At 33.8% G+C, this 19385-nt stretch overlaps 2 protein-coding genes across 4 annotated transcripts; one reads left to right on the top strand and one right to left on the bottom strand.

Annotated features, from left to right (window-relative positions):
- Window positions 1-113: 113 nt before the first annotated feature.
- On the bottom strand, window positions 114-5633 carry LOC144566071 (protein FLX-like 4). Its single transcript, XM_078315936.1, has 4 exons — window positions 5477-5633; window positions 2016-2610; window positions 877-1019; window positions 114-622 (listed from the first exon to the last, which is right to left on the bottom strand). The coding sequence occupies exons 2-4, from the start codon at window positions 2603-2605 to the stop codon at window positions 246-248; spliced, it is 1110 nt and encodes a 369-aa protein (XP_078172062.1). The 5' UTR covers window positions 2606-2610; window positions 5477-5633; the 3' UTR covers window positions 114-245.
- A 1660-nt stretch (window positions 5634-7293) lies between these two features.
- Window positions 7294-11730, top strand: LFR (ARM repeat superfamily protein). 3 transcript variants are annotated; one of them, XR_013515109.1, is made up of 9 exons: window positions 7294-7534; window positions 8212-8381; window positions 8705-8847; window positions 9506-9750; window positions 10167-10275; window positions 10361-10499; window positions 10747-10874; window positions 11273-11600; window positions 11640-11730. XR_013515109.1 is itself a non-coding variant. In XM_078315935.1 (8 exons), the coding sequence occupies exons 1-8, from the start codon at window positions 7351-7353 to the stop codon at window positions 11529-11531; spliced, it is 1374 nt and encodes a 457-aa protein (XP_078172061.1). In that variant the 5' UTR covers window positions 7294-7350; the 3' UTR covers window positions 11532-11730. The 3 variants fall into 3 exon arrangements, 2 of the variants coding, with proteins under 2 accessions (XP_078172061.1, XP_078172060.1); XM_078315935.1 differs by having other exon boundaries at window positions 10170-10275; window positions 11273-11730; XM_078315934.1 differs by having other exon boundaries at window positions 11273-11730.
- The last annotated feature ends 7655 nt before the right edge of the window (window positions 11731-19385 follow it).

The raw sequence follows: 19385 nt of genomic DNA, 5'->3' as shown, positions 1-19385 counted from the left end.
AATCGGTAACAACAAGACTAATTTCCTTCACTATCATCACCAATTGCCTCATTTTTTTTGGTAAGCTAGAAAATAAAATAATAATATACACTGCAACTGACACAGCGCTGAAATTTAATTAAAAGCTAAACGAAAAGCTACTTGTACTCAACTGAAAACGAAAAATTCCTACAAGGAAATCATTAGGCATGGTAATACTTTTACAAACACTCTGTAAGGTATCGATGCTATTCAATTGCAAGATCTTAACTTTGCTTCCCAATAGCTGGTGCACTGGCCCCACCTGACGGATCGTAGGAAACCATATTACCCCCATACTGAACGGGTACACCGTACCCAGAAACAGTTGAACCGACATAATGGTTTGGAGCAGTTGTTACATCATTAGCCATCATACCGGCCGCTGGGTTTTGAGCTGTAACATAATGATTTTGATAAACTGACGGACCCGGTTGGCCATACGTAGGAACCGAGTAGCTGTAAACTGGATTGTGAGGATATGTCACTCCTTGTCCATACCCTTGGCTTCCATATGCACCCCCTTGGACTCCCGGTTGCTGGTATGGTGCCACTGGCTGATGGTACATGGGGACAGGATTCTGGTACTGAACAGTCTGAGTTGCTGTTGATGGTCAAAAACATGTTTAGAAGAAATTCTTAAATGCTGCTCCCAGAAAAAACAAAAAGATGTGCACCGCAAAGTCTACACTCTATAACAGTGAGGACTATTGTCTTTTTTGCTTCTCGTAGGTGACAGTTTGGAAGTTGTACTTAGATCTAGTGTTATACATTCATTTCTTCAACAGATTTTGAAAATAAGCCAAAGGTAGCAGGTGGTAGAAATACTTAAAATGGAAGATAAAATGAGAGGAATACCCTGTTGTATTCTTTTTTCAGCATTAGCAATATCAGCACGCAACTTATCTACTTCACTAGCCATGGACAAGAGGTTCTTCTCCACGCCTCGCATCTGTTCAACTTGCTTGACATTTGTCCCTTTCTCATACTCAAATGTGGTTCTGCACTCAAATATGGGAAACAAAAAATCTGAGAAACTATCATTATATCAATAACATTTTCCATTACATCTATAATGATGAAGAATGAAACTTCAGTGCACCTAAAATGATTATACACCACATCAATGACCTCAAAGGAACTGAATACAGAAAAGTTGCCCTATCTAATACAACAACAACAACAACAACAACCAAGCCTTTACCAAACAAGTTGTCCTCTCTAATATGCATAAAAAAAAATTAACCATAAATTCGTAAAAAGGGAAAACCAACTGCTCTACAAGCCTAGACAGTTGGAAAAGGCTAGTTTTATTGTTGTAGTTTTATCATCCTAACATAACAATAAATACTTAGTTAAGGCTCCAACTGTCTAAATATATTCTAGCATTCTGCAATGGCAGAAGACTCGTGACACCGAGAGAACTTCCTTCAGACAAAAGATCGGGCAGTAACTACATAGTTACAAATAGCTCCTTTTTCTGTCTAGGGGTGGCAAAAAAATCTGGTCAGGTCCTCAGACAGACCTGACCAGACAGCGCGTCACAAAATCCTTACCAGACCAAACCCTTAAATTGGTTGGGTCAGGTAGATCCACAGGGTTATATACCTGATATAATATTTTTTTATAATTAATAATGCTTATTTTAATACACATCTTGAATTTAGATGCTAAGAAGGCTAGTGTAGAAATTTAATCAAGCAAAAGAGGGTCAGGTCTACTCAAGTAGCTGGTGGATCAACTCTGACCAGAACCTGATACATGAACCAAATGGCTGCCTTAAAAATTACCAGCCCTAGCAAAATTTATCAACAATGGAGTAATCCTTCCATCAGATCAATCTAACATCCAATGGTACTTGCAAATATATTCAAAATGTTAATTCTTAGTTGCTCAGTGAGATTTAATTATATGGTATAATTTTGCTAAAAGTGATCAGAATATGATAAAACTACGGGTGTAGTTCACAAGAAAAACCAATAGACAAACTAACCAACCGGAGTTTTTCATGTTCCTGTCTTAACCCATCAAGCTCCTTGTACATCTCATGCAACTTCCTGTTATCAGCACCACACATCTCCAGCTCCTCACTCAATCGCCGCATTTCAGCCCCCAGCTCCTCTCTTGCTGCAGTAAGTGCTTGTGCTTCAACATGCGCCTGATGCAACTCAATTTGCAGTGTTTCACCAATCCTTATTTCAGTTTCAAGGTTCTTTATTTTCTCAAAAACACCCATGATTTGGATATCAATCTCTGACCGCACCCCTGCTAGGTGGGCCTGAATTGCATCGATTTCTTTTTGGGAAGCGGCGATCTCCTGTCGCATGGCTGTATGGCTCTCTGCAAGGCGTGTGTTTTCCCTTGCCAGATTCTCCATCTCGTTAAATTGAAAAGAGACCTTTCTTTCAAGGAGTTCAAGGTGAGGAGGAGGGTATGCGGGGTCCGCCTGATGGCGGTGGTGAAGGGAAGGAACAGACCCAGGATACGGGCCATGTCGGAGCAGACCGGGGGATTGTATCGAGCGCCCTTCTAAGCTGGCTGGCACATTCCTCTCTATGCTAGCTGGTATGTGCCCACGAAGAGACATCTTTCCTGTAGAAGTGGAGGGGTACAGTTTTAGAGCGCGGAGTCAACAGAAGGAAACAAGTTGTAACAATTTCAAGTTTTTGAAGTGATGAGAAATACGTTTATCTTTAACAAAGGAGCTAGATTGGTACACCTTCACTTTTGCGAATTCACTGAAGGGAACATTAAGAAGACTACTTATTAGAGAATACTCATTCATAATTTACTCTAATTATAATATCATAGGGTTGGATCCTATTTGAGGGTAACAGTGAATTGTATGGCCCAGAAATAATGGTTCTCTGGTGAATACAAGCTAAGGGAAAGAAGGCACTAGCCTTGGATTGCTAGCTAGTATAGGTGAGAGATCCTAAAATTATAGTTCTGAGGTTAACTTGATGGTAATTGGGATACAGGTAAGCAGCGGAGACGAGTATTTAATGGATTATGTTCAGTTATGAATAAAAACATTAAGAAGCAAAAATAAATGAAAAGGAAGTTTAGATAAGGGGACGGAATAATGATCTCTCAATAGGAAAGGAATGTTGCTAATATTGGTGACTTTGGATAGTTCAGTCAAGTCTATAGGAGTCAAAGGTTAAAACCACTCATTCTATTCCAATATTCTGAAAAGATTTTCTGATACGAAAGAGAATCTCTGAAAATGTACTTTAAAGTAATGATTTAAACCTAGCAAAATGAACACATTAGCATCTCTTTCCTAATGTTCTAGTCCTCAACCAAAATACTACTGCTAACAGCTAATTACTACAACAACAACAACCAAGCCTTTAGTCCCAAACAAGTTGGGTACTAATTACCGTCCTACTTTTTTTACCTAACTATTAGAAACCTCGGCAATAACTAATATACAGCTCTAAGCATAACTAATGCTAGACCAAAATAGTACATTCTAATAAAATCTAAATATATTCGGAATACATTCAAATATCATGCAACCATCTAACAAGTTAGCATCGTCTAATAAATGGAAAACAATTCTTCATATCTCCAAGGACAGAATAGATCCTTCAATACCCACAATGACCAATTTAAGATCCAAACAAACTGAAACCTTCTTCAAAGCCTTTATTCCCAAACAAGTTGGGGTAGGCTAGAAATGAAACCCAACTGGAATTAGCAACACACGGACTTCCCTGGAGGTCACCCATCCTAGTAGTACTCCTGCCCAATTCGTGAGGGTTTCATTTTCATAAAGAGGCTGTTTTTTTACCACTGGCTCGCCAAGCTTATTTGGAATAAGATAAGCCAAAAAATAAAAATAAAACTTGCTTAAATCTGTCTGGCCAAAAATGTAAATTCCATTATGAATTTATAATATTCTAATAACTATCCAGCTGTTCAATAATCAATAGCTACTAATTTAACTGACAAATATTTTGTAAGATTTTCAGAGGACCTACTTTTTTATGTTGCTTTGTTTCCTATATATGAGTTAGGGTCTGACTTAAAATAAACTACCAAATTCCAGAAAGGTCATCATCTAATGTATTATTACCAGACACTTGATCTTCAATATAATGAAATGAGTTTACAAGATAAAATTCAGTCTTTAAACTTTAAAATGAAATTAGCAAAGCTAACATAAGAATCATGGAGATGCAAGAACAAAGCGCCAAAATTCCACAAGGTTCATCAATCAAATTAAGTTAACCAGTGTTTTAAATTTTAATTTATGCGGATGCATATGCATCTGTGTGCATGCAAAATACGAATGAGCACCTAAATTATATGGACACAAATCAAATATGCATATTGACTGTGAATCTAATTATTGAATATGCGGCAATCTATTGAATTTGTGTATATGATGGAGCAGCATATGTAATGTGCACATTAACATTTTGTTTTTAGTGTTTCAAAAGTCATTTTAGTACGACCTCTCTTAGAAAGGATGAACAAAATACATGGAAACAAAAAACACACACTCTTATCTGCAAATAAATATGTAGGGTAGGTTCTTTAGACAACCAACTTACTTGGCGAACCATATCAATAGGTGTCAAAGCTTGTCAAAGCTGACAAAACCAAAATTATAGGTGTTCACTATAACATGAGATTGATTGGTTATCTATCAATTGATTTGAATTCCAAGGTTCAGTTTTAGAGGCTAAACTTGGACGACTAAATGAGCTTCAAATTTCACCTGAATTTTAAACCCGTCCTGTCTAAATAGTGGAGAATACACCTATACTCTTTGTTTTTTATTTTATTTTATTTTATTTTTTATTTTTTATTTTGACGAGTTTTATTTCCAGTTATCGCAATAGTCAAATAAGTGGATTCAGATCCTCCCCGGTACCACAAAAAGGAATCTTTTACAATTAGTTGATCCGGACCGTTCTTTTAACTTTGCACAAAACTCGAAGCACAAATAATACTGCCCCCCTGTGCCATCCCGAATAGGCACCGGCTGAGGAGTAATCTGGACTGTGATTATGGTAATTGTAAAAGATTCCTTCTTAAGGTACCAGGGAGGATATGGATTCCAAATAAGTTGGGTATCAATATATCATAGATCTATAAAACACATACTAACTATACAACGCCCGTCTGCTTCCAATACAACATATGCATAAAAAATACTGAAGTGAATTGTAACCTACTAAAGTTATGATACCCTAATTATACCCAATTCTAGGGGGAAAAATGATATAGCTATTTTGATCAGCCACCAGAACCTATCAATAACTCCTTGCAAAAAGTTTACTAGTTCAACAATTCATAAAAATAAAAATAAAAACATACGCAAAAACAGAGAATCACGAACTAATCCTTAAATCTCAGGCAAACGGAACTAATCAAACAGCGACTAGAATCACCATATGCTGGAAAGATCTAAAAGAAAAGTACTGCACAATTCTTGACATACCTTATCTGATTCCGATTCACCGAATTCGGGCCGAAAATCTCACCACTGGAAGAGAAATAGGTAAACGATCGGAGCAGTCGCGGCCGATTCTGAACCAATTCTCCGGCTTCCTCGAGCGAGAAGAAAGAGGCACAGGGAGAGGATTGCAAATGAGTCGACGCGACAAGGGTGCGATGGAGCGATGTCAGATATCAATATTTGATCTTAGCCGTTCACATTGATCCAATCTGATCTGTCCAATTTTGATCGAACGAATCGTACTAAATACAAGGCAGATACGCCCTTTTTGCAAATGACGTCTAAAGTTAACATTGATTCTAAATTTAAGAAATACAAACATCAAAATGATATGTTCAAATTATAGAAATTTAAGTTTTGTATAATTTTACAATTTGATCTTTTAACTTTCATTGTTTCACCTTTAACTTGTATATACTTGCAATAAAAATATCAAAGTGGATGCATTTTTTTTTTGGATTAATGGCAAAGCAAACATACATGTTTTTTTTTTTTTTTTTTTTTTTATAGAAATATCTTATATCTTATCAACTAAATTTTTTAGAACAATTTGAATTATAAAAATAACTAAAAAAGTCCCCATGAGGAATTTAAATCTGCTGAAATTTGAGATCCATGAACAGTACCCTGAAATTTCTGAAATCTTGAATCCAATTGTCCAAGTTTTTATGTGAACTCATCTCAAAACAGTTCGACACCTGGATTTGAGATTTCAAGAATTTCATGATTACTAATGACGATCTCGAATTTCAGCAGATTTGGATCCTTGCACCCCTACTGTATACCTGAAATTCCCCTTTAAAAATGATATTAGATTTGACATTTGGTTCATAAAATTTGAAACGTGCTTGATATAGAATTTGCAATTCTTAAATTTGAAACGTGTTTGATCTTTCTGAAGCACCATTATTATTTTATAAAATGAATAAATTTGCATTTAATTGTTTCAAATTTCCACGAATCAAAATACAGTATCTAATATTATTTTTACAGAGCGAAATTTATCACATGGACCTTTTATTATTTCTATAATTTTTGTTTACAAATTTAGTTGATTTATATACATTATATTCATAAAAAAGGAATTGTATTTGCTTTGTTATAAATCTACCAAAAGAATACCTACTTTATTATTTCAATCGTATATAATGTATATGTCAAAGGAAAAAAAAATTAAAAGATTATACTGTAAAATTATACAAACTTAAAATTTTATAATATTTTATAATTTGAAGATATTAGTTCACACTTCTTATAAAATAAAATTTAAAAAGTCATATTTAAAATATGAGAACCAAATATATTTTTCTACAAAATGAATTATTATAAAATTTGTAAAATATTAATTATAAAAAGAAGATGTAAACTTTTCTTTCGTAGTTATTGTAGATGTACATTATTTTTTTCTCGTTTCCATTCCAATACTTTCTCTACGACTTCGGATCTCCTAAAGTACTTCAATTTTTTAGTTTAGATCCAGACCGTCAGATTTAAATTAACCATTAGATTAAAAGATCCTGTGCTCCATCACAGACCGAATTGGCCCGGATTCAAATCGAACGCTCTGGATCTAAACTAAAAAATTGGGTCACTATAGGGGATCTGGACCCTTCCTGAATCCGTGTTACCGGAGGTGCAATTGAATCCGTGTTCTCAATCCGGTGCTTGTTGAAGACTTGAGGTTATGGGGGTATGCTTTAAGATTCGTGTCACATGAAATGAACAGTCCAGATTCACCACTTACACCTCAGGTACCTGGGGTGATATGAATTAAGTGTAAATATTGGTCTTGTAAGGGTATTTTGATATAAAATTTCCCGAGAAGTTAGCAGCGAGTGGAAGAAGGAAAGCTCGAGATGCAGAAGCCGAGCAAGGCGGGGAGTGCCTCCGCTACTCCGGCGAAGCGTGGGCGTCCGTTCGGGAGCACCACCGGGAGCGGTGGTGGTGGAGGCGGCGCCTCCTCATCGGCGTCCCCTGGAGATCCGGGATCTGCGGCCTCTATTTTCGGCCCCTCTCTCCATGTTTACTCCAACCTCGTCGGTAGCTCTCTTGCTTTCTCTTTCTCCTATTTAACTTGCAGGTACTAAGAAGTAACAGCTTTACTGGAACTTTCAGCTGGAAAGGGTTAATCTGAAGGAAAAGTAAAGGATTAAGAGCTGATTTTGCATAATATTGCTGTTTCTAGCTTTTTTTTCTTTGTACAAACTACGCTTGACTCTTTGATTTATTTGGAATTTGGAAATAATGTTGCATGCTGGTTACATTGTTCATTGGTAATTTGCTGTTGACACAGCGGTAAAAGAGAAGTCTCAACCCGAGTAAAATTAAAATCCTAGTTAACCTTGAATTTTACTTGGCAACTCAAACATCCCATATTTAGGTAGAGCAATCTAACACTTTCTGCTTTCTTGTTGGGAGCAGATTCTTTTTTTTTAAGGAATTTTTGAAAGCTCTGTTGTGTTAAACACAAGGAGCAGGGATAAATGGGTATTAGTAGGAAGGGCAGAGTTGTCAAAATTTAACAAAATATACTTTTTGCTTAACTGTGAGGTGGTCATCTTTTCTGAAATTTCAGATTCAATCATGAGGAATGATGGGTGTTATTTGCATCAGTACAACACTTAGTCAATTACCAAGATGTTGTTTCTTCATTTTGCTAACCGAGTTGATGGACTGAAGTTTTTTTTTGTTTTCTTTTTTTCTGTTGTCCTTATCAGATGAGAATAGCAAGAGAATAGTGCTTGCTTTGCAAAGCGGGCTGAAGAGTGAAATGACATGGGCCTTAAATGCGGTCACTGTACTTTCTTTCAAGGAAAAGGATGACTTTCGCCGAGACTCTGTACCACTCTGCAAGATACCAGGATTATTAGATGCTATTCTCCAAGTTGTACGTGCCAAAACCATTTTCTTCTCATCTCAGAAACACCAAAAGTTTGAATTTAACTTCATTTCACATAGAGGTTAATAAGCAGTTTTTGGGGATAGCAACTGTGCATAATAGCTGTCAATAAATAAATCTCAAGACTTCTTTCACAGTGAGCAAGTTACACTTGATATTTGACCATATTCACAAGTACTAGATAAAACTACCTTCAAGCACAATGATTGTCAAAGCGTGCTTCATTGTAACCCCCTAACACAAAACTGATGTCTAATTCTAATTGGCTTGATTTTGGACTTAGTTGGTTGGGATTATGTAATGTCACATAGGTAGATGATTGGCGTGATATAGCTATACCCAGAGACTACACCAAGCCAGAGAGATCAAGATCACTTGGTCTCAGTGCACTACTCACTGGATTTGGCAACGAAGCTACTACAATACCATCCTCTGACAATCTTGCTTCTCCTGGGTATGCTTTTTGTAGCAGGGAATTTAGCAGAAATGTTTGCATTGTGATGAAATTGCAGAAAAGCTCTCTGTTCTATGTATCTGTAAAAATGATACTTGATCAGTTGATCTTTAATGCTGCTGGCAGGCTGGCACTAAGCTTCCATACAACTATTTATGTGATTGGCTGATCTTAGATACAATCAATTTTCAAGAAAGTGTTAACAAACTAAGTTGAAGTTCTTTCTTCTTTTTTTTTTCTTTTTAAAATGCTTGTTGTCCTTGTTTTTTCTTAATTTACTAGCACATGTTCAAACTGGAAAATGGGCAACCATTAATATAGACCTAACTAACAGCAGTGATATTCTCCATAGGCCATAGCTTATCACTGAGGAAGGATTATTTTTCAATAATGAAAACAAATACTTGGTTTGTTGCAAAAATATGCATGTGTTCTGGTGTATTAAAATCTTGTCATACATTATTGTTACACACTTGAGACGATTCAATGTTGGGTTTAGTATTCTAGTCTGAAAATAAAGGACTTTGAAGTTTGGTATACATCTACTCTACGAATGAATATGGTTTGTTATCTACATATGTCAATGAATATGGTTGATATTTGTAAAAGACAGGCATATCATGTGTTAACCTCGTGCAATTTGTTTAATGCTCTGTAGTGGTTCAACCAAGTCAGAGGAGAATCCTAATAGTTTGAAAAGGAAGCGCCCAGTTGGATGGTGGTTTGACGAAGATGGCTTATTTAATCTTGATGAAGAAGGCCGGGCTGAGAAGCAAATTTGTGCCATTGCTGCTTCTAATATAATTCGTAATTTCTCTTTCATGCCAGAGAATGAGACCATAATGGTGCAACACAGACACTGCTTGGAAACCATCTTTCAGTGCCTCGAGGATCAAAACACAGGTACTAAATTATGTTTTAATTTTGCTAATGACTCGCAACAATTATGATGTTTGCAACATACACCAACCAATATATTAGCGTAATAAAATTGGTATGCTCTGTGAAATATTGACAACCTTGCCCCTATTTCTTATGGGCCTTTCCCTCCAATTCCGAATTAAGTTGAATTAAATCAAGAAAATTGAGATGTTGATTCCTAGTTATATGATGTAAAAGACGGGGTATCTTATCTAGTCTATTTTTACTAGTTTTTTTTTTTCTGTGATAGGGTGTTGTCTGTTAGTTAAAGTTATGACTAATCATTGATTTCGTTTACAAATTGGGTATTTGTCTTTTTTTTCTAACTATAAATATTATTTTACAATTAACATGCTTAACTTAGTAATTTTTTGTTGTTTTTCATTTTCATCTGGAAGCAGAAGACGATGAGCTCATAACAAACTTACTTGAGACCCTAGTTAATCTGGCTCCTGTGCTAGACCTTCGCATATTTAGCTCCACAAAACCTTCTTTCATCAAAATGAGGTCGGTTCAATTTTAAAATGTTTTTTTGTTTATATCCTTTTTATGATTTTTAGATTTGTGATCATACTTCTTCTGTGATCTATAGTGAGAAGCGCGCAGTCGAATCTATTATGGGCATGCTTGGGTCATCTATAAAAGCTTGGCACTGTGCAGCGGCTGAACTTATTGGGAGATTGATTATAAATCCTGACAATGAGCCATTTCTTCTCCCTTTTATCCCGCAGGTATATTTTGTTATTTGTAAGCATTAATTTGTACTAACACTGTAAGCCGATCATCTCTTAAAAAAAAGCACTGTAAGCTGATCATGTAGAATGTAATAATGAACCCACAATTGCTATGTAGATGGTGTAGGCTACAAAAGTATCATAATGTTATAATTTTTCTAACAATTAACTAAATGTTTTTAATATTCTGATGGATTTTTTTGCTAGCATTTCATGATGTAAATTTCTGCAACTATTTTTGCAGATACACAAACGTTTAGTTGATCTTATGAGTTTGCAAGCAATAGATGCACAAGCAGCTGCAGTTGGGGCTCTCTACAATCTGACTGAAGTGAACATGGATTGCCGGTTGAACTTGGCTAGTGAACGGTGGTAAGGGTACAGAAAAATTGTCAAACATAGATACAAGTGTATAATTACCCAACTCTTAACTCTTCTGGCTGGCTGATCTATGGTTAAAATGCTTGAATTGAGTTGTTAGTAGACTAATAGATTACTTCAGGGATACAAGTGAATTGAGTTACTCAGTAGACTTATAATAAGATTGTTCTGGGATACATAAGTGAACAGGATAAAAAGCATGACCTTTGACTTGCTTCTAGGAGAACTCTAAGCAGGTTTCTGGCCAGATCCATCTATTTAGGCCTCAATTGAACTGTCTTACATAAATAAAAGATAGAAACCAATAAAAACTAGTATAAGCAGGAATAATGATGATACATTTGGGATTGAACATCACATTACTATATAAATTCTTTGATTTTGTCCAGGGCCGTGGATAGACTAATAAAGATTGTGAGAGTACACACAGTGCCTGAGGTGTGTAGAAAGGCTGCGATGATACTTGAAAGTCTTGTTTCGGAGTCCCAAAACCGGCAGATGCTTATGGCCCATGAGACCACGTTTTCTGAGATTCTCATGTCAGAAGGGAAGTACTCCGAGACATTTGCCAGGATTCTTTATGAACTGACTGCCAAACCAAATAGTAAAATGTCCTCAGCACGGGCAGTGTGGGGTAATGTGAGCTAACTGATTATATTACAGTAGGTAGTTTTGTTTGTAAAATATTTATCTCCATTTGTGTTTAGAGTAATTTCAGTAGTTGGAAAGCATATTCACTGAGATTGGTAATATGAGTGCTCTTGAGATGTTAGCCAGAATTCTATATTATTATTAACTAACTCGTGAGTCTTCGTAGTGAATGATGTAGGGTTGATTTTGTCGGGAATTCAGCTGACTTTAGTTGCAATCAGTCAGTTTATTTTAGGCTTTGCTACTTGTCAGAACATTGGCAATTAAGGTTGTGAGGCTGTTTAATCATATAACCTGTGATCTAATTACTTAATCAGGATCCCAGGCAAATGCTCCAAGAAGCTCAAACAAATGAATCTGTCATGTGTATACAATCAACATGCAAATGGAGAACATTTGTTAGGGTTGTTATTCTAGTGGAAGTTATATAGTGCTGTTATTGTCCTCCCCATTTAAAGCAGCTAGCATTTTCGCAAGTGGGATCCGCTGGAGGTGATAAATTTCATAAAATTGGGCATAAATGTTTCATTTTAAACTTAAACTTACTTTAGTCAGATGCAAAATTACTTATTATTTTGTTTATAACAAGTTTTGAATTTTTTTTTAACACGTTATAGATAGGTGCTGAAAAATAAGTGGTAAATTGCAGTGTTTGAAATTAGCCTTCCAAAAGAAGTGTTTGAAATTATCATTCCGTTTACTTCACATAGGATAAAAGGGAGGTGAATAACAGGAGAGGAAGCAAAAGGAATGAAAAGAAAGGTTTTTGTTAAACGATAACAGTCAAAACCAGATTAGATGAATGTAACAAAACAATTTAAGAGCTACAATATTTGATTTCATTAAATATTTTTGTTAATTAAAATTACAAACATATGTTAACTATAAACATATTTAATAAGTTAAATCAAATCAAATATGCTTAAAAGTTAAAAGAGTAATAAGTTGTTTTTGTTACGATAACGCCTAATGTAGAAGGTTCGCATCAAATATAAGAGAGAATATTAACGTTACCACTTCATATTAGTGTCTCAAACAATTTTAGAAACAATTATACTTTATATTTTGTATATATATTTTTGAAAATATAAAATGAATTTCGCAAGAAAATCCTTACACTACACTACTAACAAGCTGAAAGTAGGTATTTTCTTATTTTATCGTGCTAAAAAAAATTACCGTTCAATAACTTTTCAAAGAAAAGAAATTGTTGCATAGACGAGGCTGTCTTCAACATGAGAATAGCATCTTGCATAGAAAAGAAGACCACTAGTAATTGTGAAAGAGTAAAATTTTTGAACATAAAGTCTTTCTCTTATTTTTCTTCTCAATAAAAAGAAATGGAAATAGTAGTGCATTACTATTATCTAATGAGTTTAAATGTTTAATAGATCAATATACTGGAGTTTGTTATAGGTCAAAGTATTAGGAAAAGTAGAGATATTAGTTCTTGTGGACTTGAGATATATACTAAATACATTTGAGAACAACATTCACTAAAGTAATGAAAAGAAAAAGAGAATTCCTACCTACTTTCCCGAGTCCTATTTGTACCAATAATCCTACTACTCATTCATACCGGATTTTCGTTCCCTAGTAGAATTGAGAGGAACTTACCCGTCGTATCCACCTATCTATCCAAAGCTTCTTTCAACAGAAAAGAATATGGCCCACCCTATTTGTGAAATGACCTAAGCTCTAGTCTTTTGTTTCCATCCACTATTGTCCCATTATAGGACCACTGTCCCTAGTACCATTAAAGAACCTAGATTTTTACCATTATTTTATACAAACTTATTATAAATTTTTTTTTTCTATTTGATAGATTATCAATTTACTCCACCATCTTAAATCTCTCTATAAATAGTATCAATTTCTAAAATTTTGATAATCATTATGAGATGCTAATAAATTGTAAATAGATCTAGCAAAGAAGATTGATATATATAGCTAATGTTCTTCTAATTCATCATTCAAAACACCTCTTGGTTCACGTAAGTAAATGAGCTATAAAAAAAAATAGATGTCAAGTAAGTTCTGTGTGCAAGCTCAGCACAAAATACACGCAGGCCTTTCTTCGAGCTATAACAAAATATGTACAATTTGTGAAGTATTAATAAAATTGAAAATTTGACATATCAATATCCAATGATAATGTTGACAAATCATCGATAATTTCAAAGCAGCTCCAAAAGGATATAATTAACTTCCAATTGGCGATTCAATTTTTATTTTTTCTCATGAGACACCCAGTTTTTGTTTCATCATCCATTTTGAATTACTTAATTTATTTTGAATCCTGAATTAACCCAAAAAAATGTCCTAATTGAATTGCTTAATTAATGACTATTCACCATATGCATCTTGCACTACAAACAATGCATGAAGAATGTAGTCTTAAAATTTAGAAGGAGAAATTTATAAATATTATAAAGCACATATGATTATGTAAAATTTGCACGAATTTTGTTGAATGATATTTGCCATGAAAATATATTTTGCTTCTAAATAAGATGATATGAATTTCATTTTTAAATAACTTGCACTCAGGAGAGAAACTTGTCGAAAATATTGTATTTTCTGAACTAATATAACGGAGGTCGGGCATGATCCAAACACAGAAAAAACACAATGTTGACATGTCATATTCAGGAGCGAACCCACATTCAATGAATGGAGTCAATTGACTGTCATTTGTTTTTATTTTATTTTAATATTTATACCGATTTTTAATATAGTTTAAACTAAAATATTATAGATAGTGTGAAATTAACTCCATTCATGGTAGAAAAAATTTGTATACTTAATTTCCATAGTTTGAAAGTTTGATTCCGCCGCTGATCATATTGATATATCTATTTTAGATATGATGAGATCTATGTATCCTCGTAAAATTGCCAATGTCAATATTTTGGTTGACCAGAGCTGAAATATGAATTTGTTTTCTGAATTACAAATGTATAAAATAGTGAAAAAAAAAAATTAGACTTCTATTCTATAACATTATTCTTGTCATCTTGTGTTCGAAAAGTTTGAAAAAATAGTGAATTATTCCTTACCTTTTATTTTACTTAGCATCGAATTTGATGCAATATACCTTACCTTTATTCTGTACTTCTTTTGACTTGGAAATAGAACGATTTTTTTACATGTTCATCAGCAGCTATCAACCAACCTTCTTTAAAACCTCTTTGTTGGAGATAAAAAGGTGCAAACCTTTGTGCTACTCTCACTCTCCACCGCACGCCTTCTCTCAATTCCAGTTCCCTGTTCTGTTTGATTCTCTCTCTCCAAGACTTCGCTGCAATGCGCACAACTTGGTGTCTTTTTTTTATTGCTCGGTCTTGTTGGAGCCCCACCTGTTTGCATGTATATGCTCTCTATCTGACACCAGCTTGCTTCTAACTTTTTTTCTATCACAAAGTTGCAAAAGGAGGGGGCTTGGCTTTGCATGCGCGCGCTTTGGGTGCATCTCTCCTTAACTAGCACTATAGTTTTAGTATCAGTACGTATGCGTGAAACACAATGCACCGGCCCCTACCTTGGCACTAGAATAAAGTATTTTTTTCTCTCTTATATATCCCTGAAAAATCTCAAATTATATATGTACATTAAGATTGCATGCGAGTTTTTTTTTTTGGTAAAAAGTCCATAGGCATATCATTAAACAAAAAAGATTGTATTTATACGAGTTGATCGAGCTCGAGCTGATCGTAATTCTAGTTTGATTTGATTATAAGTTGAGATTTGTCGAACTAGGGCTGAAAAACCAAGAGAGTATCGAATTCAACCTAATTATAACCAGGGACGAGTGCGGGATTTCTGTCAGAGAGGGGCAGGAATTGGATTATAATAACTTATTGGGTTCAAATCTATTAACTAATCATGTACTAAATAAAAAAAGAATCAACATAATAAGAAACAATAAAAATAGTATAGTCTTACATAATAAAAAATTACAAAATAATATCATTTTACATATTAAAAACAATAAAGTTGGTCCGGATCCGTAAATGATCCGTAAACATTACGAACTTTAATATTTTTTAATATCTTTTTACATTATTTTAATAAATATTCGATTTGATCCAGACCCGTATCCATATCCGTCTGATATCCACTCCGTATCCGTATTCAGAAAAGAAAAAAATATGAATATGATTTTACCACTATCCGCTCCGTTGTCACCCCTACTGTATACGAGATGTTGGTCATATATATTATTCCTTGTACATTGTCAGGAATATACGAGAAATTTTGAGATTTCGTAGGGTTACATATTAAAAAACTTCCTTAAAAAAAGCAAACTTTTGAACAATCTCTTCCTCTTTCCGGCCTCCCCATTTCATCCGCTATTCAACTTACATTCCCTATATATACCATCACCACCTTCTTTTCTTTTTTCGCATTCAAGCGTTTAACTAAATTAATGTCCTATATTCTTTGTCCCCTCTCTCATCTCTTTTGTCTGAACTACAACTCTAGAAGCATGTACTTCAAATTTGATCATCAGTTGCGACAGTTAGTGCCGGCATTTATTCTCGTCTTTCTACTCGGTGAAGATGGCTGAACGTTGAACTAATTAATTTCTTCTTTTCTCCCTGAGCGAGAATCTCAGGAGGGGAATTGAGCTATTTGGTCCGATTGAGGAGTCGTTGTTTGATATCTCTGCTCCTTTTTTTTCTTCTTCTTGTCTTTCTATTTGTTTTTTAGCTACTGGATTTTGGTGTGACTGTTATTTCTGTTAGAATGAGGCAGGCAACTGCTTCTTGAGTATGTTTAATAGATCTCTAATGATATTTAGCATATACTATCAGAAAATTATGTGCTTTTTATATGTTTGAAGTATATGTACCAGTGATGGGCAATGAACTGCATTGCAATATTATTTTGAGCACCTTAATTATGTCGAAAAGTCGATATTCTTACTCGTTTATATCTTGATGATTATGATTCAAATCGTTCAATGCTTATGACAATATATTCAGGGGCGGAGCCAGGAATTTATATAATGGGGGTCATTTTTTTTTTTTAATAAGAATGATGAGTGAGAGAGAGATAATATAAAATAAGAAGTGTCACATGTGAGCTTTTGATTTATTTATTTTTTTATTAAAAAATGCTAGAAATCTCTCAAATTATATACAAATTAATTTTTCTTTTAAAAATAGAGGCCAATAGTATAAAATTTCACAAAAAATATGAGGGTCAATTTCTTGTACCCCTAACATTTTACTATAATTTATATAAGTGAAGTATATATTTTTAGTACTAGTTTTTGAAGAAAAATGAGAGTCAATTGACTTCATTTTTGTATATTAGGTCCGCCCCTGAATATATCCAACGCAATATTGAAACGTTGTATGATGAACTTCGTAGATTAATTATGATTAGTCTACTCGTGAAATTATTTAAAAAAATCATTTATAGGCAACTTAGTGTATGATAATCATATAATTAGTTAGATCATTTATTAGAAATTTAGAATCAATGTTTCACCTTTAATATATAAATGATGGATAGGAATTCTAGCATACATGAAATGCTATATAATTAATATATTTTTTTGATATTTTCAAGAGTGTTTCAACCGAAAACTTTAAAAATATAGATTTATTCTTCGTCGTATTATATTCGTTTAGATCTAACCGTTCGAAAATTATTTCGATAATTTATCAAGAGGACTTCAAATTAATGCAGAATTTTATAAGTCTAAATTCTGAAAATCAAATAAATATAATTTCATGATATACTCGAAAGATGTTCATTTCCCCCCCCCCAAAAAAAAAAAAGTTGGGAGTTATAAATCAAATTTCTCGGTCCAGTATGTAACGAAAAAAAGAATATATGTATTTCAATTTTTTTATGATAAATTGAGAGCAAACTGAAAAATGACATGATGGATGATGATTGAAACATATAAGCCAGATTTGTCATCAATCCTTCATCAGTCCCCCCCACCCTTCCTCTTTATAAGAATTAGGGACCAATTCCCTTTTTTCCATTACAGGTCAATTGACCAGCTTTTCTGTGGCTACAGTAACCAGTACATGCACAATAAAAGAGAACCGGATGCCGTAGAAAATTTCTACCCTAATGTTACTAACATATAGATCTGAGTTTTGACATTTAAATATTAAGAGAGTTGATAATTATATCTCAAATAAAATATTCGCACGCGTCCTCTAACCTTCTAGAATGTCGGCGACAAATCGAGCAGTTTTTACTTCATAAAACGCAATAACAGTACAAATATTTCTTACCGTAGAACCATTTCGCTGCATGAAGCGAAAAGTATACTCCGTTTAAAAAATTAACAAAAGCCGCGCCAAATGCAGCCAAATATTCATATAATTTAAACATATTAAGAAAAGCGTTTAATCAACTCGGTAGAAAATTTATGTATTTAAAGTCACTGACAGATGGATTCGGAGTGGGTTTTTATATTTAAATATTGGATATAGTTTTGTCTGAAAATTCACTTCAAACTCACTATTTAGTGACTTTAAGAGCATAAATTTTTTGCTCACAGAGTAGGAGATTCGGTTCCCAATTAAAGAATCGTCGATGGTTTATTCATCATTAAGCTAGATCATAAAATACATTGATCAATGGATTAGCTAAATGCAAATTATGGAATATAGGAACTTTTATTTTGAATAATATAATTCAACACTAATATTATCAAATTTGATACATCTTGAATGTGTTTGACTACTCATCAAATGATCGATTTGAAAAACTCGATGATTTAGGAATTATAATTTTCAAATTACCTTAAATTGAGTATATGACTTGTGAAGTAAGAGCTTTGTTTGTTTGACCCATTATAGAAGATGGTTATATGTTATATTGTAAAATTTAATTATTTGTCAATTTTAATTTGTGCTTGTCATCTCAAAAGACTCAGAACCTGTCATAAAAGTTGGGGCTCTAAATGTTGCTAACTAAAAATTTAAGCGTTTATTCCACGGCATAGGAATAAACATTCTAATATTAGCTAATCTCTCTCTCTCTACATATATAAAATCCGGTTAATATGTTTTTAGTAGCATTTCGGTCTATATACTTCTAATTCAAAATCTATCTGATCAATTTTAAACGAAAAATCCAAACCGTCAAAACCAATCTCCTTCTAGAGAGCTTCATTTACATATAAATTTTTTAAATTCAGTTAGTATCAAGTCAAGCAATAAAAAAAAATAAAGAACTAAGTTAGTATTCCTTTATTTTTTTGAGTAAAAGTTAGTATTCCTTTATTTGAAATTGAACCCTTCAGTTTCCAGAAAACCAATTAATTTAAACCAATTTTCAGTAGAATTATTACTCTGTATTAACAATTTGGTACATTCTCCTAGAATTACTACAATTATGACATAGTCAGTTGTTAAAGAGAAACAGGAAGAAAAGGTACCCTGCTTTGCGGCACTCTTTTGGTAGCCTTTCAATTACTTCAGCTTTTCACAATCTCAAATCAATTCATTAGTAAATTACAGACCAGCGAATGATATGCAACAAACTGGTATCTAGGCAAGCAAAATACTAGACTTGATAGAACAACAGTTATGAGTTTGACAAATTGCTTTTATTTTATTTTCTGTGTCAAAGCACGCTTGAAAAGTAAAACGATAATTGATTTCTCATTCATTATTTCATTCCCTGTTACAACCTAAGAAAATGTGCACATAAAAAGTTCTGTGTAATGACATAAAGATGTTTTTTTTCTATTAGCGATGATAGTATCTCTTGCGGATACTGTCTCCATTCTTATGAATCTGCTTAAAAGATTTCATAAAAAAAATGGCAAATAGTGAAATAGATAATTCTTTTTTTAACTTGCCGTTATTAATA

The sequence above is a fragment of the Carex rostrata genome, chromosome 15 (genome assembly GCF_964058835.1).
Source record: "Carex rostrata chromosome 15, lpCarRost1.2, whole genome shotgun sequence".
NCBI classification, from domain to species: Eukaryota; Viridiplantae; Streptophyta; class Magnoliopsida; order Poales; family Cyperaceae; genus Carex; species Carex rostrata.
This window is presented reverse-complemented; position numbering and strand designations above follow the sequence as displayed.